The following is a 25,303-nucleotide window of genomic DNA, read 5'->3' as shown; positions in this document are numbered from 1 at the left end:
AGAAATAAGAATATGAAATATAAGCATAAACATTAAGTTAACTAAAATAGAAATAAAAATGTGCATTACACTACAATGTTTAACACTAGCTAAGGATATTAAAATAAATATCTGCATTGTGCTACATTACACTGTATAAACTAGTATGTTACATTCATAAATATAAAATGTCTTATGCTATAATGTTCACTACATGAAACACATCAATGATTAACAGTAATGCTAACGACTAGCAAGGTAGCATGAAGCCATTGTTGTGACAGTTATTTTTTTTACCTGGTGTTTTGACTCTCTCAAAGCTGTTCCCAACAAAATAAATGACTGTGGTTCATCTTTTATCAGTAATGGTGGTCTTATTTTGAATAAATAAAAAGAACAAACCAACCGGTGTCAGCCACAGGGGCGGGGCGGTCATTATTGAAAGCTAGCTGCATTATGCTAGCTAGATTAGCTTAGCTAGCCTTATAAGTAGTGCTGACTGAATTAGTAACAGGGGACTGACTAACAGGATTTATTAATTTGATTCGAGGCGACTCATTAAAATGAGTTTAGACACGCTCTTTAAACAGATCCTCCTAACTGAACAGCAGTTAACTGAGCAGACACAAAAACTCAAAGAAGGTAAGGCTAACTTTGTGCCTGCTTGCTAATTTAACATTAAGCTAGCAAAATTAGCTATAGCATGTAAGCTAACACAGGAAGACTAGCTGCAATGCTAACTAGCCACGTTAGCAACAGAAATAGTTAGCTAAGGGTAACATCTGTCTTTATCCACCCTCATGTCACTCAGCTAACATTGTCTTAGGGGTATTTCTGTCTGGTTTAATAGCTTACATTAGCTTAGGCTCAGCTTGCTCAGTGTATGGCATCGTATGTTTTTTTGCAGGTTAGCCTGTTAGCTAACCTAGGCCAGACTTTAGCCTGTTAGCTAACCACCAGTTCTCTTTATTTCAGTCAAAACAGCCATCAGCAGATGCAATGAGAGGATCAAGAGCACCACTGGCAAGTGTGAAAGAACCAGTGAGGAAATTGATATAAAGGTGACACTGCAAAACAGTTTGTTTTCTCATTTATTTGTCGCTAATATCTGAATTATGAAGATATTTTGTGACTAGAGCTGGGGTCTGCACCTTTACTATCCAAAAATAATCTGTCAAAAATCTGTCTGGAGTGCTTTATAATGAAGGTTACACAGCCTTTTAAGTCTAAATTAGCCTAATAACATTACTAATAGGTCTAAATTAGCATTCATTAATAGGTTTTAGCACAAGGTTGCTACTCTGCAGGGTACTATGACTATTCAGTACTTAAACTTTGCAGAGTAGGTGGTGATAGCAAACCAATCTGCCCACACACTTTAATTTTTTATTTTCCTCTGAGACCCATGAGACCCATCTCAGAAAATATGACAGTTTAATGGTATCCCGGTATACCGTAATATACAGTTATTAGGCTATTATCAGTTACAATGACCCTAATCTCTCAAGACAGATTCTGCAATTTACATTGTAGAATCTGTCGGCAGCCCTGTGTGAAAGACAGCTACAGAGGGGGGGGGGGGCTTTAAGTTTGAACATGCTGCGCTTTAGCCAATCACAATGGAGGGGGCGTGGCCGAGACGTGCAGGTGTCCCCAGGAAATGTGTACCTACAGAAACAGCAAGCTCCGCGTCCATAGTGACCGCTCCACCCAAAACGCTGTCTCGTCAACATGAAAAAATAAAATAAATTTTTTTTCCAGCGGATGTCTGAGTTACAACATGTTTGAGCTAACTGGAGTAATTTCATGTCGTATCCGACAACGGGAGGCTTTTAACAGATGACGTCCTGATGTTAGCTTTGCTAACTGTCCCTGTCAGCTGCAGCCACTGATGCTTTCTAGACATCGTGATTTCCCATAACTGAATAAATACCACACATAGCAACACAAAACTGCTTTGCTAGCTCAATCATGTTGTAACTAAGATATCCGCTGGAAAAAATATTTTATTCACGGACCGTTTATTGAGTTATTACCTTATTTTTATACAGTCTATGGTTATTACAGACACCGCTAACGGCTAACGTTAACAGCTAACGGTTAGCCCAGCTAATCTACGATGTTATTATTGTTGTTATTTACAAAACGTGCACACAGAAATAGTAACGTTTGTTCAGTCATTGTGTTTATAGACTTAACAAACATCAGATTAGTCTACACGGTGATATAGTGACGTGAAAAATGTGATATATAGCTAAACTCTGCTGGTTTTCTACCCGAAGTATTTGTAAACAACACAGCGATTCCCTGGGGGCACCGCCGGAAGTGAAGGGCATGAGCGATCGCCGAGGCCCCTGCACTTCCGTTAGTCGAAAAACTCCGGGCTGTGCCTCCAGAGGTAAAGGAAGGAAACATTTTTTTTTTTTTTTAACCGATGGATTTCCAGATTGCAATGACCCTTACAGGAATGAAAACAGAGGGTTTTTTGGTTAAATGCTTCGTTATAACTGACACTTTAAATATTTTTTTTACTGGAAGTATGTGTAAAAAGTATCCCTTCTGAAAATAAATAAATCAAAGGTGAGATTCTGCATCCACTTGCATGTTAATCATCAATTTTCATACCATGGTATACTGTGAAATCGGTGCGCCACTGCGAACCCACTCTAAATACACTAAGAGTTCATCTGGGGTTTTTGCACAAGGTAGAGTAACATGATGTATTAATAATTTACTATTTTGTCTTTTGTCTGTTGTGTCAGGAGGGAAATATACTATTTGACTGCCCATCCAGTAGGATTCGTTTATAAAACTGGGAAATCTTTATTTTATTTATTATGTTATTTTTTTATAGTGTGAATGTAAAACAGTTGTTTTGTTGTAAAATATACAGAGAAAGATAAAAAATAACAGTAGTACGTGCTTTACCTTGAGGCAGCATGCAGTGTAAGTGGCATTGACACATGAGGCAGAGAAGTGCATATTGGCATATTGATGAGCTGATCTGCTTTATGATTTAAATCACTTAATCACTCCCATTCGTTTCATCAACACTGCACATTGAAAGTGCCCCTGCAAAATCAATGGCTAATTTCCACCGGATAACATTAGCGAAACCTTTTAGCATGTGTGAGATATGATGTCAAAGACGGGCTCGTTGACCTCTCAGAAATAATGCGAACTTCTTCCTGTGTTTAAAGTTGACATCTGATCAAAAGAGCAAATTACTCTGGCTAATTAAAAAGGTAGCTGAACACAATGCAGTGTCTGTGTGAGAATTATCAGGCTGAGAACACAGGACACGGATACCTTTTCTGACCCCTTCGGAGTGAGCGAAATATTGAAACTGTTTACATCATACAGATATGCAGGGTGTGTTTACAGCACAGCGTGTTTACAGCTCTCATGATGTAACGTCTTACAGTTTATGAGAGCTGTCTTAAGATAATTACAGTGTTTAGAAAACTTGGAAGCTGATTGTGCTCGCTGAGAACGCTCCTCCACTACCGTATAAGAAACAATGAACTCAGCTCCTCGTTGACAGCTCGAGTAACAGACTGAAAACTCCACTGAAAGACATCTTTAAAGAGCGCCCTCCGTGATTTTACCCTCCTACATAATTTGGCAGTTTTCTTTCTTTTGGGGTGTACGGTATAATCACACAGGATAAAGAGACAACAGGAACTAAACAAGAAAAGTTTGAAAGTGAATTACATATATGCCTATATAATTGTGTTGAAAAAGAAACAGGTCATTTTTGTCCGCCGTTTCCCGGGAAGCGTCACTAACATGTCACCTTGTACAGTATACAGCACGGTGATGGTGCCAGCTGCCACTCCTACAACTCTGATTTCATATAATTTCTCCTTCTGTGGCATCACTAACACGTCTCTCACGTGTAAAGCATCAGTCATGTACGTTCCTCTCATCTGTCTGTCACATTGAGTCTCACTGTAACTGCCCACTCATGTCTTTGTGCTCCAGGCTCAGCAGTTGTCCGCGATGAGGCTGCAGCATGACCTGATGAAGAAATGTGAAGACCAGATGTTGAAGCAAATTGAGGAGCTGCTCTGCCAGAACAGTCAACTCAGGGAATGTCTGGTGGGTTGGAGCCTGAATCAATATTTACATCGTATGTTATATTGGTTATGTGTAATATGAATACCTGGATAGCTTATAGTGTGTAAACCAGGCATACTCAATTTACTTTGCCTCGGGGCCACTTGTACAAAAAGACAGGAGGCCAGGGGCCAGTTCCGAAACAACATATGATATTTATTAGTATGTATAGTGAATAAATTGCCTGTTTTCAACCTTTAACTTGTGCTGTCCTCACTCATCTTTGCCAAGAGGCAAATCCAGCTGCAGCAGCCCCAAACAGGTCAGGTGTAAGCAGGGGTGTCTGACTTCCAGCAAACTGTGTTCAAAGAATTATGGGTACGTTATACCTGTTGAGTAGCCTGGAAATCCAGACTCAAATCTAGAAAGATTTTGAGTCTGGCCCTCACCCATACACCCTTCCTACCCAAGGGGCGGCACTAACTGAGGCATTTCAAATGCCACCACATGCAATTGGATAGAATGATGGCCAATCACAGCAAAAAACAAGGTGACGTATTCATTGCACTAAGCCCCATTTGTTTGCCGACCAGTGGGGCTAACTGATATATTATGCTTTTGCCGTATCCCGTCAGCAAAACGGCAAAAACGTCCTCCCTGAAAACAAAGGCTTCTAGGGCAGTCTTCTGTTCCTCTCTCAAGGAAAAAGATAAGTGTAGTTGGCTTAGCGTTTATTCCAAAGGTCCTTTGGCAGCTGCCATCTTGGCTGTTTACTTTTCGACTCCTACGGCGTAGCGCTGTCCTCATCACATTACGCCCGCCCAGAGCCCGCCTCTGTCAGATAGACTGATCTGATTGGTCCGATAGGCGATTCAGCGAGCTCTGCTCGTCGGGGCCAGATCCCCGTGCAGAGCAAATTAGAATTTGCTAGGGGCGGGGCATCTGGATTTCCAGGAGCAAATTAGAATTTGCTAGGGGCGGGGCATCTGGATTTCCAGGTTACCTGCCGAGGATACACACATGCATTCTTGAAAATTCTCTGAATGAAGGACTCTGACCTCAGTACAATTTGAAGGATCCTTGACAGTTGGAACAGTCCCTAGGCGGGATTTAATGACCTACCATCCTTGAAATTCAGCCATTTCAGAATCCTTACTTGACTTTGAGAAACACCCCGGATGTGTCGCACTGCAGCTCGTGAGCAGATGACCACGCAAAGTTATTACTACTTTCACTTAGAGATCTGTACCTCTTTGACCTTTGCATCAGCTTAAAATCATGTGAGGACAGCCCCTACTTAAACTTGATTCCTCACCTGACGAGCTGATCTCCAGAGCTATGACTCTCCAGGAAGTGCCCTTTTGGCCGTTGTCTTTATAGCCTAATGACAGGATTGTGGGCCATTTAATTTGGGATATTTCTCGACCTCAACAACAAGTCTCTCCTCATCCACTCTTTGTCACACATGAGACCCAACAACAGCTACTGAGTTCTCTTTATCATCCATGGTGAGGAGCTGCCATCAGAGCAGAGAAGAAGAGCTACTACGGGAGCTGGTATGTACAAACAGAGAGCGAGCACAGGGAAGATGCATTTAATTCTGGGGGCAGGGAGGCTGTGGTTTGGTGCATCCCGGAGCCCCGACACGCGTCTAGCTGCTGCTGGTGTGGGGTTATACAATGAAAATAATAGGGGCGTATATTTTTTGACATGCCGCCGGTGTGTTTTGGACTTAAGCCTGATCTCTGTCCGGAGGTCCAGGGGATCTTCCCCTATATTTCGATGCTTTCTATGAGCTCTGGTACCTTATTTACATTCAAAGTCCAACAACAACAAAAAAGTTAAGTGGGAATCAATTTATTTTTTACTGTGACTTAAAAAATGATGGGGGTGGTGGCCACCTGTCACCCTATTGCGGGCCAGATTTGATCCAGAGGTGGCAGGTTGAGTATTAGTGGTGTAAACTATGTAGACGTACGTACGGACGTAAGCTCTCAGTCAACCATTGTGTGTCAGGTCAACAACGTTTTTTTAGCTTTTATATTCCCTGCACTACAGAGCTTTTGAAAGATTCAGAAAATGTCAAAATAGTGATAAAAAGTGTTAAATAAGTCAGACAATACTGTAAGCTCTTGACTTCCTGTGGTAATCTCAGTGGATAGTAGCAGCAATAGAGGTTGTTGTAGCATCTGAAGCAGCTGTGTTTGTGTTATTGTTGGAAGCATTTCCCATGATCCCTCTTTTCATACCAGGCCAAGATAAAGTGGGAGTGTACAGAAGAAGAGAAAAACTTCCTTCAGGAGATCTCGAGGTTCAACAGTGACTTCAGTCTTCGAGGAAACAGAGGGGTAGTGTTCGAGAGCCAAACACACACTGAGATCCTGGACCTGGAGAGGGAGGTGGACTCATTATACAAAGGTCATAAAAGACTGTCAGCTGCACTGTTGTCACAGTAGGCAGATGTTATTTAAGGCAGATGTGGCCCTGACCGCTCATTCAAAGCTGTTATTTATGTCTTGGTATACTGTGTGGTATAAGTAGATGAATAAATGGTAGTGAGTAGATGAATTATAATGACGCTCATGGTCCCTGAAATGTTGACAGCATGTCGCTGACACAGTGTAGTCAGTAGTTGGTGTGATTTCAGGTTAAATTTATAGATGGTGGTTAGAGAATGATAGTAAAACTGATATCAGGAATATGTAATGAGATTCATTACAGAGTGGAGTGAAAATATAGTAGCTGTATTGCATAATAATGCGGGGACGTTCAATAGATGCACACAGTAAGAGAAGCTGGACAGTTTTTGAACAGTTTATCATAATGGAAAAAGAAAATCTATCCATCTGGACTCTAAAGGGTGTTCTCACACCTTACCCGTTTGGTTCGGTTAAAACAAACTCAGGCCATTTGCATGGTTAGTCCGGCTCCTTTGGCCTGGTGTCAAACAACTGAACAGACCCCAGTTGAAAAGGGAGGTGTCGCTCAGCCAACAAGCAGACTCTGGTGCGGTTTGTTTGTGGTGTGAAAGCAAACCAACCAACCACAGAAATTTATGATAGATTTTTTAGCGTGATTTCAAAAACTAAACTACTATTAAACCCTCTGCTGATCGTGAAATTTTTTAAAGAAGCACTCTTTATCTGCATAATTCTGTGTATATAACCAATCTTTGCAAATCATTTGGTAACCATAGTAACATGTATGCACGCCAGCATGGGCATTTTCCCTGATTAATAGGTCATAAGTTGACAGATCACAACTCCACAGTAATAAGCTGTGAATCATTCCCATTTAATAATGATAATAATAGCTTTTTTCAGGCGTCTAATTGGCAGACATCTTTCTCTTCTTCGTCTTTGCATGGCTTTAGTGTTAAGGTTATATCCAGGATTCCCACAAACATTCCACTTTGAGAAACATAATGCCAAATTTATTTTCTGTAGCTGTTGACGTAACACAGCTCTAATATGCGTCGATGCTTGGCAGCGTTTTGTTTGCCATCACGTATGTTTCTCCATTGTCTTGCTGCGGTTCGTCTCTCCCTTCATGTGTGCCCGCTAGCTGGAATTATGTTTAGTTTAATCTGATATGTTTGAGAAATGCCGGAAAGGTGGGGCAAGAAAAATGTTGTGACGGTGTGACTGAACATGTAGGGTCATGAACCCCAATGTTTCCATACCGATGCCACACTAATACTTTTAAATTGTACCTCATTTTTTAGATGGAGTGATTGACATGGGCAGCCTAGGGTTTTCCATCTCTCTTGGTGCGCCAGTGTGCAGTTGACTTTCATTTTAACTGCACTGAAAGTAGAGCCTTGTAGTTCGGAGGTATGGAGCGTTCTTGTTCAAACAAATGAACCAAAGGGCTGACTGACCTCTCCGCTGTCACTTCCCCACTCTGGAAGCTCTACTGGTCCGTGTTGGAGGACCGTGTAGAATAATATAATTAACAGTTGGGGTAAAGAGTACTTTACAGTTGTGTTCGTGTCCCTGAAAGACATGGAAAAGTTTTTAAATTTTGTCCATGAAAATGTGTGGGAACCCTGTATATCACTTCCTGTCGGTTTAGCATGCTCTTGATAGCGCTTCAACTGTGTTTTGGTGTTTTCATTTAGACAGAGAAAATTTTAAAATAGTGTTTGTGTAGACCAGAATTTTTTTTGAGAACGAAGAAGGGAAAAACCCCATTTTCAAAAATAATTGTGCCCATTTGGGCTAGGTCTTAAATGCACCACTGTAATAGAGATGAGCGAGTACACCATTCTCCATATCTGTGTCTGTATCTGTTCAACCAACTAAATTATCTGTATCTGCACTCGGAATGGGCAGGGTTTATGCCAAAAGTGGGTGCAGTTTAAATCGAAAGTGGGTTGGGCCTAATCAGAAGTTGTTATTTTACACCTGAAATTTATATGGATTGATCAGAGGTGGCAATATTTATTACTTACGAGAAAAGTATTTACAGACCAGCCCCAGAACTGAGCTTCAGATAGTTTGTTATCAAAAGAGAAATAGATTAAACACAGCTACCGAAACAAGGATTTCCTTTATCATGAATACAGATAATGACACACTTTAATTAGACGATACTCGTTCTTGTTAAGAGTACATTATCTGTAATATATACTTGTTTCATCTGAGTATTTGGCTCAGCTCTACAATATATGATTTTTTTTCCCTTGGTCTAGGCCAAATGAACTGAACTGCTGATGTGAAAGCAGCAGTTGCTAAAACACATGAGAATACACCAAATACTTAATACAAAATTGGTCATTAGATCTTGGGTTAACGGTTGTGTGCAGATTAATGTGCTCCAGTGTGTCCATGAGAGAGCACACTACCATGTATGTGCTAAATCTGTCCATCTCATCAGTATTTCTCTGTCATAATGTGCACAGAAATACACAAAGAGAAAGAACAAACGAACAGACTAAATCTTATATTTATAGATAAAAGTCAGTTTAGTCCAGGACTTGGTTTTCCTTTGTGTCTTAACAAACGAGGCGACAGAGCAAAGCACAAACCTCCTGAGGTGTAAAGTCCCTCATTTTATGGTGTTATTTAAATTCTTTGCAGCTCAGACTGTAACACGCCTGACCTCTGCAGCACTAATGAGACTCTGGTTCTTCACATCCCACCATTCATGTGTGTGGTAAAATAATTAGCAATGAAAGTGAAATATCAAAAAGTTAAAAAGAGTTTTGAGAACACCGAAACAAAGCTGAGTTAGCTGGGTAAAATACAGTTGTTTTAAAGACAAGGGAAGGAAAGCAAGCAGTAATTTAATCATTATGTTTAACCAAGAATTAGTGTGATTATTGGAATTATTTGTTCAGACATTGCAGTGGCAATGGTTTATAAACGTGCAATATATTGTATTTGTTTTAAAGCCTAGCAACGTTTTCATTAGTTCTACAGGATTAAGGGTAAAGCTCCTGTAACCAATAAGCACCAATGTCTTCAGATAATGTATTATGTCTGGGCTCAAGGGAATAACATTTTATGATTGTTCAGTTAAAGTGAATTTAAAAAAAAATGCCAATGTTGCATTCCCTTGAAAGTAAAAAAGTTTTCTTCCACTGAGCAGTTATAAAAAATTGAATGGAAAGTTGAGCCCTCCTGGTGACTCTTACTCAGTCAGTCTCGAGGCCTGAGCAGGATCCGTCTCTTTCTCCCTCTACAATCAGAGATGGAGCTGATGAGCCGCAGGAACAGTCACATGAGCGCCGTGCAGCAGGAGAAGAGAGCGCTCCAGCTCCAACTGCAGGGCCTGGAAAACATCCAGAAAGGTGAACACCAACTGTTCAATTTATGTCAGATGATGTGGTTCTGAGAGAGCGCATGTAAAGCGACTGCACTTTTTCACACCGCCGACTGACTGCTGACAGTTTTCTTTTATCTGCAACACGCTTGACAAGCTCCTTTGTTGTTTCATTCACACACTGCCAATAGCAGACCATCAGTTTCTCGGCTCATTTCCATCTTCTGTTTGACAGAATTTAAAGCTAGAGAGAAAAAGTCATCTAGAAATTACAACTGCAGAAGAGTCAGCATTGTTGTTGTTCAGAATCTTGAGCCCAGATGTTAAACATAAAATATGTTTCTGGCTTTGTGGCCAGGTTGGAAGGCTCTGCAATGATGGTGTGATTTTTTTATTAATTTAAATCTGTGTTAAAGGGGTTATACTCCAACTTATACTGTATGTCTTCTTCACTGGAAGCTATCCAGTACACGCACAGGTTAGGTGAAGTCAGAACAAAAATACCCCAGCTGCACTGATGTGTTTTACTGGTTTGAAGCATCATGTATAGTAATACCTCCATACTGGATCCCAAGATGGCGCCTTTTCATTCCAATCGCCTTATGCATGCGCCAACAAAAATGTATTGCTTCCAGGTTTACTTCTGCAGTGTGCAGCCCACTGAATGTGAGCAGTAGTGTTTCTGCCAGCAAGTTTCCGCTTGGCTCATCCACTTCACATTGTGATGATGTCGTGGATTTTTAAATCGCTTTGCTTGGTTCAAGGAAAGTTTAACAAATATAAAGTCTCCATGGATCAGAAATAACAGAAGATAACAGAACAGAAGACTCATAATTGGGCCTCAGGGGATTTTTTTTACTGCAATACCACGAGTAGCCACTGGAGAACATTGGCAGCAAGGATGAGCAGCGAGGAAGTACAATGCAGGAAGTCCAGTTTGAGTAACTGATCCATGAGAGCAACCCCTTTAGAGTGGGAACGGTCAAGTGCCTGAAGACCCAGACCCACCAAAACATCAAATAACTGGTGGTGACAAACACGGACTGTTCAATAGGCTCATGTCACCTGTGTCTTGGCCAAAAAGTTGCACTTGACCACACAGCAAAGACTACAGCTACCGGCCAACTAGCATGTACGTTCTGCGCCTGTATGAGAGGAAATAACTCTCTACAGAGACAGAGCGAACTTACTTCCTGTCTCCACTGCAGAGGAAAACAATTTGTTGATCTTCATTGACTTTGTGTTGCATGAAGGTGCCTCTTTGTCACTTAAGTCTGCTAGCAAACAATGCTGTGTGCTGGGGTGCACTTCTAACAAGATAAAGAACCCAAAACTAATATGGTTTTGATCTTACCTGGTAGGTCTATCAAATGTTTGTAAATATCAAAGTATGTCACCTCTGTCCATTCAGTGGGATCATGGGTGAATGGGTCCAACAAACACTGACTTTCACCCCAGAGAGCAGCATTCACATCCCATAAGATTGTAAAGACAAACTCAACCACGTGTGTGTGTTGGTGAAGGAAAAAAAATGTCAATTTGCGGTGTTGTACCGACGTAGTGCTTTTGTGTTGTATTTTGAATGCATGTAACAGGCTGAAGTTGACACGGTGTCCCAGAACGTCAACAACCAACACACCCAGGGTACCTTGGACGTCGTATGTGGACGTAGAAAGTCCATGACCAAACGTCAATATATGACGAGGTCACAGTGAGAATGTGTTGGATGTGACGCCATCTTGACTTTAGTAGTTTGTTTGCGCTCCTCACTTCCATATCTCTTCTCATGCACTGAGCTGAACTGCCAGTCAGAGTGTTTTCCTCTCACCGACGTTCTCTGCCAGGCCAGCCCAGCCGCTGATTCAACATGCCTAATCCTAAAGGACTGACAAGTGCCAAAAGTGCTGGACACACCTCAAAAACTAGGGTGACAGAGGCTCACCAGCAGCCGACAGTCAGCCTCAAGTGTCAGAGCTCTTACAGTCAAAACATCCCATAGTTATGGTGTTGGGGGGTATTGTATAAACCAGACTTGTCTCAGCCACCTCAGCAAATGTGTTAACAGTGCACCTGTGTCTGTCGTGTTTGAGGAAAGTGATTTGGTGTTTGATTTATCACTCCTGACTGCAGAGCTGGATCAGCAGTTGATTGAGGCTGAAGCGGTGACAGAATCTCTGCGAGCCGAGAGCCTGTTTGTCAGTCAGAAACCTCGCACTGACAGCACCTGTCTGAGGTGAGTCTCATCAACTGTCTGGCTGCTGAGAGAGGTTCATATATTTGGACACGCAGACGCAGTATACAGTACCTGATTTGCTTTCAATTAAATTATGTCACAGTATATAATCCTTACGAGGCATAAAGGAGTAAACAGTAAACGCTGCGGGGGAATAAAAGCAAATAAAACTCAAAGGAGAAAAATAGAACAAAACAAAGTGTAAACACAGCAGTAAGCTATTTAGCGGCTCATAAAAAATGTTAATTCACAGGCTTTCCTTACAGCCGTCTGATATTCTAAATATTCCTGCTGAGCAGCTGTGATTTTTAATTAGTTGAGCGTTTTTTGTTTTGTGAGGCCTGTCAGTAAGCTCTGTGAACAAAAGTGCAATCACTGTCCTCTCATCACCAAAACTCTGGTTTTTATACAGTATAACTGATAAAAATCATGGAGCACTAATAGCTGCAGCCACTCGTGTGTTGCTAAATGCTCTTAGAAAAGGACAAGAGGAGAATGACAGTGTTAACAGCACAATATGACGCAGCGTTCTGCAGGCCCATTAGATAGAAGGTGTTATTTATGCAGAGCAGAAGTGAATCATACTGTGAGAAGTGCTGAATAGACCAGTGAGCCCAGCTCCCGTCTGTGTTTCTCTCTCTGTGCCCTGCTGGCTGGAGTCCAGATCTACAAGTGTAAATAACAGAGCATTAAGACCATTTGGCTTAATTAAGGCTTTGATCTGCGGTGTATTTCATTCAGTCAACAAGTGGGGAGAAAGAAACTGAAGCTGATGTGATTGATGCAGGAGGTTTGTTAGGGAAATGAATGAGGGGCTCAGAGTTCAGCTTTTACACTGAATGCTTATCCAACAAAAATACAGTTTGATTCAGTGAAAACATGATTTCACTAAAACCAAATTTTAATGTGTAAAGTGAACACATGGAGCAACATGAACATCCCTCCTTTTAACGGGGTACTTCGCCAATTGACCCTTCGCTAAGCCCCGCCCCTTTGTGATGGTCAGACAAGCTGTTGCCGTAAGCATGGAGCCCACACTGTCACCAACTGCACTCCCTGAAGAATCATATTTTCGTAAAAATGAAAGAGTGATTCCAGAGAGAAGCAGACAGAGGGGTCTACAGTCTGTGTTTGAAGGATATATCCAGGATGTCAAACTGACTCAGCAGCAACAACAGGTTAAAAAGACAAAGATAGTTAGAAGCTAAAGCCGAACTATAGGCTACAGATCACAGTGTAAAAGTGAACCACCACATCACTGCTGATCGCCACACAAGACAATGAATATAAAGGGAAACTTTATATTGAACCAGCTGTGTGGCATCACAGTGTGTGCAGATGAACGGTGTTTGCCTTCGCCCCCATGCCACCATCAGTGCCTGGACCTCCACCACAGGACCTCCGCTGCTGGACTGGTGGGGAGCTCTGGGGGAAGCCCAACACTGTTCATCTGCACACACTGTGATGCCACACAGCTGGTTGAATATGAGCAAAGTTTCCCTGCTTCCCTTCACTGGTTCCTGTACAGCAGGGTCGGTCTTTGTTTCACTGTTATAATCATTACAAAGCAAAAGCAGCATGTGTATACATTCAGCAGGCTATATCTTCAGTAGCTAGCTAGCTAACCCTACACGTTTCAGGGTTTGGTTTTGGAACAGGGAAGAAACGTTATCTTTTTCCAACCTCTCCAGGTAACGAGTATCATTAATACACGACGTGCCCCAGGCACAACATTTAGCTCCAAATCCACAAAACCAGCCTGAAAATGAAGGAAATCTGAAACGACTACATTAGAGTCAATGGAGCACAGCTATGTTGTTGTCAGACCCTGGTCTGAGCCGACCTGATGCTACGTTATGATTGACGAGTCTGCATCCGGGGGCGGGACTCAGCAAAAGGTCAATTATAAACCAGCTCTGTATCATAGCTAGGGTTGCAGCAGTATACTGGTTTTCAGTGCCAGCCCATGGTGAATGGGGGGGCCTACAGTCTGGCCTGACAATCACATCCCTAGAAATGTAACTACACATCGCGGCAATGCAGACTTCCTGTCTATTTTTGTGAGCTGAAACCATTGCCCTCAGTGGAAATTAAGCTTTTATTTACTTGAATTTCACAGATAAGAAACAATAAATTGTGAAACAACAAAGCAGAGCTTTATTGATTTATCCTGACCTCATGTAACAAAGACAGGTTTTTATCATCTCAAGAATATAGCCAGAGTCCGCCCGTTTCTCTCTCAGGCTAACACAGAGGTGCTGATGCATGCTTTTATCTCTTGCCAGAATATTGTAATGCCCTGCTCTCTGGTCTTCCCAAAAAGACAATCATCCAATCTACAATTACTTCAAAACTACTTCAAAAGTGTGCTGATTTTAAAATCGCTGCATTGGCTCCACGTGTGTTTCAGGATTGATTTTAAGGTTCTTTTATTAGTTTTTAAATGTCTTAACGGTCTTGGGCCATCTTATTTATCTGACCTGCTTTTATCATATCAGCCCTCGCGGATCCTGAGGTCCTCTGGCAGCGGCCTTTTAATTGTCCAAAGAGTCAGAACAAAAACCCACGGGGAGGCTGCATTCAGCCATTATGGCCCTCACTTAAGGAATAGCCTGCCAGAAAGCATCAGGACTGCAGAGTCTATTGATGTTTTTAAAAGGAGGCTCAAGACTCACCTTTTTAATTTGGCTTTTAACTGATTTCTTCTTCTCTTCTTTTATTATATTTTATTTTATTTATTTTTATTTATGTTTTAATGTTTAATGTTCTTAAAGATCTACTTTTAAATCATTATGCATTTTATTATTTTTAATTTTTAACTCTTATTTTTAAAATCTTATAGTTTTTAGCTCCAGTGTTTCCTCATGGGGGGCCTCCACACTGGGAGGTGTGCCCGCGGGGACGTCGTACTGGAGATCCCTCGGGCCCGGAGGACTTGGGGGGCTCCGCACCTTGTGTGGAGTCCACCCCGGTCCATCTGGCTTGGGGTGGTCTCTGTGGCGGCGCTCCCTGTGGCCGTCGGCTGTGGCGCCTCTCGGTGTGGATGGCTCCCCATAGGTGGTTTTTCCTCACCTGGTGCCTCAGTGCCTGTGTATTATATGTGGGGGGTGGGAGGGGCGGGTTTTTCATTGGTTTTTTTTTTTTTTATCTTGTGCAGCGCTTTGTGTTGCATTTTTATGTATGAAAAGCGCTATATAAATAAAGTTTGATTTGATTTGATTTGAGCAGAGGAAATCTCAGCTCGTCGCTAGGTTAATTTATACAGTGTAAAATGCCATAGGCTTGTGCTAATAATGTTAGCATGTTATATTTGTTTGGAAAACGTGTTTAGTATAAGACAGTTGTTTTGTCTGAGAAGCTTGTGAGTTGTAATGGAACAGTATCTTGTCACGTTACCTTTGTTAAATGTTGCTGTTGTCCCTCCTTCAAGTAAAGGTCCATTAGCTGCTAGGCTAATTTATACAATGTAAAATGCCATAGGCTTGTGCTAAAAACATTAGCACGTTGTATTTGTGGGGGAAATGTGTTCAGATAAAGACAAGTGTTTGTCTGTGAATGATGCGAGTTATAGTGAAGCTGATTTGTGTTTGAAATTGTCTCTGTTAAGTCATGTTTAATGTGTGTTTAATGTGTGTTTTGAATCAGCTAAACTTAACAGCACTTCACAGAAACTCCATCGCCAACTGGTGTGTTGGAGGTGTTACTGCAGAGTGGCACAGACACACCACTGCACAAGTATAAATGCTCACAACAGTGTAGGCCACATGTGTAGGCTACGGCGTAGGCTCTGCATAGAGCTGACGCACAAGTATAAATCCCGCTTAAGATCTGTGTTGGTGAGCTGATTTCTGTAAAGTCCTGTGAGATCAAGTGTCTTGGTTAAGTGTTCCTTCACCACAAGTCTCCAAAGCAACTTTGTGGACATAGATTCTCTAAGTCTCTTATGCCCTTCTGGAGGGATGAACACCATTCCTCCAAAATATATCCCCTCATTTGGTGTTTTAATGAGAGCTCTGTCTCGGCCCATAATCTCCAATTGAGATTTGTTGACTGTGAAGGTGATAGCAGAGCATGATTTTCATAATAGGCACACTTATTACACTATGCAGTGACCCCTTATGCCCCAGATGGACTAATTTATCCTGATTTTTCTTAATTGTCATCTATTGGCATCTGTAAAAAATGAGCTTACAGCATCTTTTTTCCCCCTTTTTTTCAAAAATAGTAAAGGGCCTTTGGTCAGTCATCAAGTCACAAAGCCAGACGGTGTAATTTAAGACTGGTTTATCATATAACAGCAAATCTACATATTTTAAATCTGCACCTTTGACAGTGAGTGGGAGAGCATGTATTTCTAAGAGATGGAGCTCAATAAGAGTACAAGCTGTTACCAAACACTAAGAACTAAACTCATAAATACTCACACATTTCTTATCTCCTTAGATTAGAGTTTAGAATAGAGTAGATTTCAGCAGCATGCACTGGTAAAGACGTGCCTGCTCATCCCAGTAGAATATGAACTAGCTGTAGAATATGAATTGAGGGCCTCCTCTATTGAAACATGACTGGTAGGTGAGTGCCGGTCCACTGAGTTTCTCCACAAAGAGACTTCCTTTATTTAATTAAAGACTGGAGATCAATAGTGTTCCAGGAAGGAAGGGTCATTGTTATTGCTGATGCCGCTACTTTGGATAATGTCTTCTCTCCAATACTATGAATGTGAAGTGATTAACAAATCCCCAAAACCCATCGAGACAATAGGGTTTACAGGATTGCAAAAAGAAAACTGTGTAATTCTCAAAGCGCCTGCAAACGGTGAAACGCACCCCTAACTGCACCTGCCACGCAAACAGCACCTCAGTACTCCTGTGCTATTTGCACATATTTAAATGAGGTAATATGAATACATGTGGCGCAGAATTGGACCCTTTTCTATGTAAATGAGCCTCATTGCAAAAACAGTCCAATTCACAAAGATCAGCGCTAATAGCCGCACGCAGTTACAATAAAATTATGAGCATTGTATGAGAGTTGGTGGCAACTGACAAGCATTTATCGTCATGAGGTGTGGAGCAGGAGGACCAAACAGGAGGTCGATTAGACCGCTATTTATTCCAGCAAACTGAAGCGCTTACAACCAAATCAAGGATCCAACAAAGACTGAACTGAAAACTAGCACTTAAATACAAACTAGTCTGACGAGGGGATGAAGTACAGGTGGAGGAAAAGGGGCGGAGAGCGGAATAAGGGAGCTGATTGGCTGGGAAAAAGGACGAATGAGGCTGATAGAGGTTTGTAGCTGGGTGAATGAGGGAAAGATGGCACAGGAATACAGGAGGGGAAAGAACACAGTAAACAGAAACTAAAACACAAACTGCTTAATAATAAACTGACTTAAAAGACTAACTAACGCAGGCAACTTAAATGAGTCCGTCACACTCAGTTCAGTCTTTTCAAAAAGTCATCAGGACACTGACTGTGACATTAAATGAGGGATATCACGCCCAGACTTTCCAGTGATGATTGATTGTAGACAGGTGAAGGCGTCATCATGCCAGGCACGTCATGAGCGGACATTTGTAATGAGAATGTCACTTTCTGATTCGACTGAGACAGAAATTATTTGCCGATACAAAATTTATTTTTCTTGCTGCCATTGTTCTGCCATGTGTGTTGTTAGTGCAAAGAAAATATTTATACTTTGCCACATGAATAAAAGCAATTAGATGCAATTAAAGGGCAAATTGCACTCAGCTTCAGAACTTTATAGGCATGTTTATGATGTAATATCATCAGCGCAGTATTTTGTATGAATCAGACTTTGAGACGGAGCAGTTGCAAGTTATGCACAAAACATGATCAGCATCCACAGACACAGTCCGTTCTTTGTGAATTCAGCCATCAGTTTTTATGCCTCCGTGCCGACAATAGCCGTGGGCGGAGGCATTATGTTTTGGGTCATCCGTCCTTCCCATTCTTGTGAACACAATGTCTAAACAACACCTTGAGGGAATTTTTTCAAATTTGGCACAACATCCAACTGGATTCAAGAATGAACTAATTACATTGTGGGGGTCATAGGTCAAAAGTTAAGGTTGTGTTGACCTCATCTGTCTCATTCTTGGGAACCTGATATCTCAAGAATGCCTTTTTAGGGAATTTTTGCAAATTTAGCACAAACTTTCCCACGGACTCAAGGATGAATAGATACAATTTGAATGTGAAGAACACGGTAAGAGACTTTCAAATTTGGCACAAACATCTACATGAACTCAAAGATAAACTAATTAGACTTTGCTGGTCAAAAGTCACTGTGATCTTGCGTCAGTCTCATTTTGTGAACATGATATCTCAAGAACACCTTAAGGACATTTCATCAATTCTGGCACAAACGTCCACTTAGACGGTCGAGGTTGTTGTGACCTCATCTGTGTCATTTTTGTGAACAGGATAACTCAAGACTGCCTTGAGGGAATTTCTTCTTGGCACAAATGTCCACTTGGACTCAAGGATGATCTGATTAAATTTTGGTAGCCAAAGGTCAAAAGGAAAGGTTACTGTGACCTTGCATCCAGCTCATTCTTGTGAACATGAACACGGCAAGAGACTTTCTTTAAATTTGGCACAAACATCTACATGGATAAACTGATTAGACTTTGGTGGTCAAAGGTCACTGTGACCTTGGGTCAGTCTCATTTTGTGAACATGATATCTCAAGAACACCTTGAGGACATTTCATCAATTTTGGCACAAACGTCCTCTTGGACTCAAGAACGAATATTTTGGGGGTCAACAGTCGAGGTTGTTGTGACCTCATCTGTCTCATTTTTGTGAACAGGATGACTCAAGACTGCCCTGAGGGAATTTCTTCAAATTTGGTACAAATGTCCACTTGGACTCAAGGATGAACTGATTCAATTTTGGTAGCCAAAGGTCCAAAGTCAAGGTCACTGTGACCTTGCATCCATCTCATTCTTGTGAACATGATATTTCGAGAACACCTGGAAGGTATTTTTTAAAATTTGGCACGAAGGTCTATTTTGACTGGTGGTCAAAGGTTAAGGTCACCTAACCTGTTTTGCCCATAAGCTAGGAGTTCATGCCCTAATTATGACAAACTTTCACACTAAGATAAAACAACAATGTGATGACGTTTTATATCCAAAAGATCCGAGGTCAACTTCACTGTGACATCATAATGTTTGTTACCTTTTAAATTTTGTTTAATTACAAGTATCCTCACCAGTCCTGTTGTCAGGACGAGGTATAACTCAGGCATGTTATAATCCTTGCCTTCACTTTAATCAGATCCATCCTTATTTATTTTTCTCGGTCCTTTCCTCCCTCTTCTCGTTCTGCTCGTGCCTTCCCCCTCCCAGCATTGCCTTAAATCATGCATGTGGGTAGCATGTCCTGTTCATCCATCAGCCTCATTAAACATACTAGGTCCTTCATTACCCGCGGGCTTATTAGCCTCAGGAAGTGCTGAGGATGTGGCTTTGGAGTAGAGAGGCCTCCTCTCAGTCATTCCTATGATCATCCATTCTGAACTGAAACCATCAATCCTGTCCTCGGCTGATGCAGCGTCTCTTTAAATCGCATATTTAACTCTCCGCTTATTGATTGTTGTAAATTGAATGCACGTCAATTTGAATGAGTGCTACAGTCATTTAAAAAGTGTTCAGTGTGCAAAACAGGTTGGCTGCCGGCGTAGATCGTTCACTGTCACACAACAGAACAGAACGATACCTGAAATATTCAATGTGCCCGGGACTGGTGATTTAGGAGTTGTATGTATTTTTGAAAGTGTCGGATTTTCTTCATTGATATATTACTGCTACATTATTTGTGAAGGCTCATTTGAAGATGTCGTTGCGCTGCAGAAATCTGATATTAAACTGCAGAAACCACCAATATCTGTAAAACCATCCTGCTGTTGGAAACATCATTCTACAGTTTGCAGAACAGTATCCTCGCTTTAAAAATCTGATTTGTAAGTTCCACAGAGAGGTGTAAAGTTTAAAACTCTGCTGTTGATATGGCACTGTGAAAACGCAAGTGTGGCTCAGTTGTTTTATTGTTTCATTAACTTCCAATAAAAGAAAGATAAAGGTGACTCGTCTCAGATTCATGTGTAGCTCAGTATAGACCCTTCAAACACCTGCCATCACGGTTAAATCACAGCCAAGGCTTCAAGTACAGCAAACCCAAAGTCCGATGCTTTATCCAGAGGCAAAGTGAACTGAGTAATACAATTTAATATATGTTTATGAAATTATAGTGAAATATTTACTTTGCCACCATGAGAGCAAACTGATTTTAGAGCTGACAGTTTAGTTTGTAACAAAGCAACAGCAGCCTCCTCCTCTATGTATCTCCATCTTCTTTTTTATGGCTTTGTCTGAAATTGCAGGCCTATAAAAATTTACTTGTTTATTTATCCAAGATTTAAGAGTCACATTTTGTATTTAAAATACATTTTAATTTATAGATTCTCTGAAGGAGATATTGTCACCGAAGTACATGGAACTACTGACAAAATGTTGCCTACTGTATATCCTCCCGTATCTTGATTTTTTTTTCCTGCAGCCACTTACCTGAAATTTACCAACTGGCCTTTGAGATTTACTTAAATTCAATTATTTTAACCAATTGCCAGAAAAAATGTTGGCATTGTACTTTTCTGAAAACCATAGAGATGCTACATTCGTATTTTAAGTAGCAGATTCGCTGAAACTTTATATTTCACCTTGCTATGGTTAATGTGTGAGTAGGGTTAGACACAAAAAACACTGCTTATGGTGAGGTTAAAATCACATTTTGGCTTAAATTACCAGATTTTGGGGGCCATATCCTGCCTGGAAACACTGAAATATCTCAGTTAAAACAAACACTTTTTGTGGCACTCTCCCCAGTGGGAAAATGATGATGGTGATACTTTTTATGTCGGGGCTTCAGGACACTTGGATCACTACGGACGAGCAGTATGGAGATATTTTGTGGTTTCAATTAAGTGTTTTTGGACGTTTGAATCTGGGGCGCCGTCAGCCTGCATTAGGTGGGGTTGTGGGGAACAGCCCATTGGTCCGACAACCCATTGGTCCGACCATATTAAACCCATTGTTCCGAAGTCCTGTTGTTCCGAAACCATCGTGATGCCCTGTGGTTAAGGTCTGGTTAGGTTTAGGCATAAAAACCACTTGGTTAGGGTCAGGAAAAGATCATGGTGTGGGTTAAAATGAAAAAGAAAGTGACAAACACATAAGCCGTGAGCCTGCTTCGCCTCAAGCCTTTCCCAGCTGATCCAGAGCCGGTCGCGGTGCACCATCAAGGTAGAAATACACCCGTTGGGAGCCGTTCAGCACTGCGGACCGTCAGACTAATGGGATGTCGGACCAACAACGTGGACCCGAGTTGTGTTGTTACCTCCTCTCCCCTTGGATCTCCGCAAGTGTTGTGAGGACTCTAAAACTTCACCTGAGCCTCCCTCGGCATATGGGTGAGTAGATAATGACTGAATTTTCATTTTTGGGTGCACTATCCCTTTAAGGCAGCTTAACATATTCATGGTTTGCAAAAACGTACAATGCCATCATTTTTTAACGTGAGAGACTTTTCTAAACTTGATTTATTGCTTCAGTTCCTTCTATACTTAGTCATTATGTCCCTTCGGGCCTTCTGTACACCTTCCCCCCTGTGCAGCCAGCCCCAAAGGGACAACACTATCAGACACACACTAACAGGGACCTGACTACTCTGACTGCAGCTTGTTAGAGCAGGACTGCAGGTACATCAGCCAGTCAATCCAGGGAACACTGTTGACTGTCACTGTTGATGCTGCTCCGTACTCTCTTCCCTCTTCGGCTGTGTTGTTTCAAAATCCATTTGCATTAACAGAGTCAACCTGTAGCTCCTCAGGTACTTTGATCAGGTACAGTAGTTGCCTCAGCCTGGTTTCTTTTGCTGTTTGGAGTCAGCGGGAACGTCACAAAGATCGCAAAATGATGCAAGGCATGGAAAGCAAGATGTTCGAAGAAAGATGCACATGCCAAGTGTTCACTAAACATCACAGAGTCCCTACTTCCTGTTAGCTCACAAAACATCATCCTGAATATTAACTCAGCTGTCAAACAACTCGGACGTTCTGCCAGCTGTATTTCTAGTAGTTGCTTTGGGAATTACTGCTGCATACATCTGAATACATCAAACCAGTGATGTGAACTTGACTTTCGTTGATCTTAATGTGGTTATTTATAAGAGTTTGGATATATCGTCACCATCATCTTGAACACCAGTGTGGAGAATAGGCTTCACTTTCATGGAGATGATTTGGTTTAGTTTATTTTCTCAGTGAGAAAACACTCCAAGTGTAGTGATACAAAGAAAAAGCATCAGTAGGTTTAAATCCAATATGTGGAACTGAAAGTGCTGATGCTTTTCTTTACAAGTTGCCTCTTTTCATGAGTTTCTTCTTTTCTTTTCTTCTCTCTGCGCCGCTCCTTCAGTTACTGACACGGGTTTCATTTGTTTACCAGGCTGAGGAAGGAGCTGGAGATGCATAAAGAGGGAGAGCTGGAGTTCCTGCGAGAGGTGCTCAGCTCAGAAATACAACTCCTGAAGACGGTAAGTTGTTGTGTTGTGAACAAGACTTTTATTCAGGCTGATAAAAAAGTGTTTTAGATTTAGACGCAGGTATTCATATCCTACCAGAATCAGACAGCATTATTTGCATGTCAGAGCGGGCCAGAAAAACAACATCTTTCAAATACAGCTGAGGTGTAGCACATCGTTATTCATTTTCAAAGTGGAACAATGGGGAAAAGAAGTTCATTCATATTCATCCTCATTCTTCACTGGGTTCTTTGTAGGCTGTCATTTAGTTTCTCTTCTTTTTTCTGTCAGCAGAAGCTGGACAGCAGCCAGGGGAGTGAGCGGCATTAGGTCTGGCACAATGATGAGACAGGGATACAGGTTACATCAGTTCACTGATTGTCTCGTCTGGTCAAAAACAAACATGAATATGAATAGAGGGGAGGGAAAGAGAGGAAAGGAGACAGGAAGGAACAAATGGAGCGGGATAGTTAACAGTGTTCTGTACTTAAAGGTACATGAATAGAACAAGTTCTGTAAGTAAATGGTTTAAAATCTTCATCATTTAATGTGTTATTGTTGTCCTTTATATATACACTGTAAAACATCTAAAACAAAACAGTTTAAATATTAAAACTGACACTTTCAGCATAAAATATTTGTTTAATGTTTTCCTCTTTCATTCTCAAACCCAAAATACAATCTGCAGGTGTGTCTCTACCTTCAGCGAGTCCTTTTATTGAGATATATTGCTTGATTTATTTGCAGACGACTAACAAGTAAAAGCATGCACACACATGTTGAACTGAGTAACCTGTGAGTTTCACTGCTGACAGAGATAGCATTCAAAAAGTGAGTCTTTGCTGCCCTCTAGTGTACAAAGAGTAACACTGCACAACACAATCTTACATGCAAACACACATGCAAAATAAATTTGTTACAATATTCCATGATAATTAAAGGCAAATAATGTTGTAAGTTCTGCTTTATTTGAATTTAATAAGTGACACTGAAATAAGGACAATTAATTAGGAAAAGTGATGAAATATTTATTTTCACTGCACTTATCAATCATCTGGCTGGAGAATTGAACACTAGATGGTCAAAAGTATGTGGACACCTGTTTGTGATTCTCTTACATGTGACTTTTAACCCTTTGAAACCTGGACATCACTTTTCTTGTGCTGCTTTCAGACGCCTTTCGCAAGTACTGAAACCTTTGAACCTCTGAGCAGATTGGTGTGATTTCTTTTAGCCAACTGGTAAGACATGTTCCACAAATAAAAAAAAAAAATAAATTAGAAAATCATTTAAAAAAAAAACAAAACAAGGGAAAAGACAAAAGATCTAGGGAAAAGCATATTTTTTAATATTATCATTACACTTTAAAAAATTATGTCACAGAATTATTAGAATTTTAAGCACTCTTTTTTTTAAACTTATTTCTCTTTTTACTTATTTTTTTTGCAATTTTTGTTTTTTTTTTTGTTCTTTTGCTACTCATTGCCTTTTCCCCATGTTTTTAAAAGAAATCAGGCCAATTTTCTGAGGTTTCAAAGGGTTAATATGCGGCTGTAATAGCTGCAAGCATGCATGCCTACCTGCTTTGTGTCTGCACATCTCATATATAAAAGTAGTTTTCATTTCTTTATTTTTGTGAGAGGAGTTTATGTTATTACACCACCAAACTTCAATGAAAATGGCAAGAATAGCATGCGTGCTGGTATCTTTATTAAAGTGTATTAGGGAGAAATTACCCTCATGCATGAATCTGTCATCAATAATGGCCTAATTTTACGCATGATTCCTGATAATGAAGACACAGAAAATAAAAATGCAAGGCAAAAATGGCATATTGTCAATATGCTTGAGAAAAACATGTATTCAGGAACGCTCATGTCTTATTAAGAGGAGCCAAGCTCCCCCTGGCTGCTTACTAACCTGTTTTCTGGTCTGTCCGTGATGCTGAACGTGACACACCCAAAAAAGAAACCAAACAAAAAGCACACATAGCCAGAAATGCATACTCGTTTGCTGGTCGTGTTTAATAAACCTGCGTGCACGAGCTAATTTTGGTGGAAAAGCTCAGTATGTTTGCTTTTGTTTTTTCAGCACTGTGAGCATGATTTTCAAAGCTTCGTTCAAATGTGGGCTGCTTACGGTCTGGCACCTTGTGAAAGCAATAAATCAAGTTTAACAAGTACCACTATCACTTGTGCACCGTGCCCAGGAACATTGCAAACAAAGCAAAAAGGGGGGAAAATAATAAGCTAGAGAGCAGCGTCACTGCAGATAAATACACCTTCACACACGTCTAGTGGGTCATAAGTTATGGGGGGGGGCTGCCAAGCTTAAGTGGTGAGAGGCAGCCCCAAACCAAATGTGAACTGAGGTATGTTGAGAGGGTTGTTAGGATGATTCAGCTGCTAACCTGCCACCTAATGGGAGATGTGCGACATTACAGTTTACCACTGTTGCTCCTTCAGTCCACAGACGGTTATTTCAGTAATTGATGATTAGACGGGCTGTCAGCCGACACCAGAGGGTCACTGTGCGGGTCGTTTTCTCTCTGATTAGAGTGATTCCTAATAGAATGATGTGGAATGTCAATGGCTACCCAAATGAGATCCTGTAATCTCATTCTGACTTTTTAACCTTCACCTCTGTGAGCTACGT

General features: G+C 41.1%; 1 protein-coding gene across 1 annotated transcript; it reads left to right on the top strand.

The window, feature by feature from the left end:
* Window positions 1–494: 494 nt before the first annotated feature.
* On the top strand, window positions 495–24,969 carry ccdc172 (coiled-coil domain containing 172). Its single transcript, XM_050071321.1, has 8 exons — window positions 495–621; window positions 955–1,040; window positions 3,964–4,080; window positions 6,291–6,456; window positions 9,731–9,832; window positions 11,935–12,037; window positions 22,573–22,660; window positions 22,943–24,969. Exons 1-8 carry the CDS (start codon window positions 543–545, stop codon window positions 22,976–22,978), a joined length of 777 nt encoding a protein of 258 aa, XP_049927278.1. The 5' UTR covers window positions 495–542; the 3' UTR covers window positions 22,979–24,969.
* The last annotated feature ends 334 nt before the right edge of the window (window positions 24,970–25,303 follow it).

The sequence above is a fragment of the Epinephelus moara genome, chromosome 19, assembly GCF_006386435.1.
Source record: "Epinephelus moara isolate mb chromosome 19, YSFRI_EMoa_1.0, whole genome shotgun sequence".
Lineage (NCBI taxonomy): Eukaryota > Metazoa > Chordata > Actinopteri > Perciformes > Serranidae > Epinephelus > Epinephelus moara.
This window is presented reverse-complemented; position numbering and strand designations above follow the sequence as displayed.

Coding starts and splice junctions, on each gene's coding strand:
- ccdc172 (XM_050071321.1), top strand. CDS start 543: ATGAGTTTAGACACGCTCTTTAAACAGATCCTCCTAACTGAACAGCAG. Junction 622..954: donor GACACAAAAACTCAAAGAAG/GTAAGGCTAACT, acceptor TCTTTATTTCAG/TCAAAACAGCCATCAGCAGA. Junction 9,833..11,934: donor CCTGGAAAACATCCAGAAAG/GTGAACACCAAC, acceptor TCCTGACTGCAG/AGCTGGATCAGCAGTTGATT.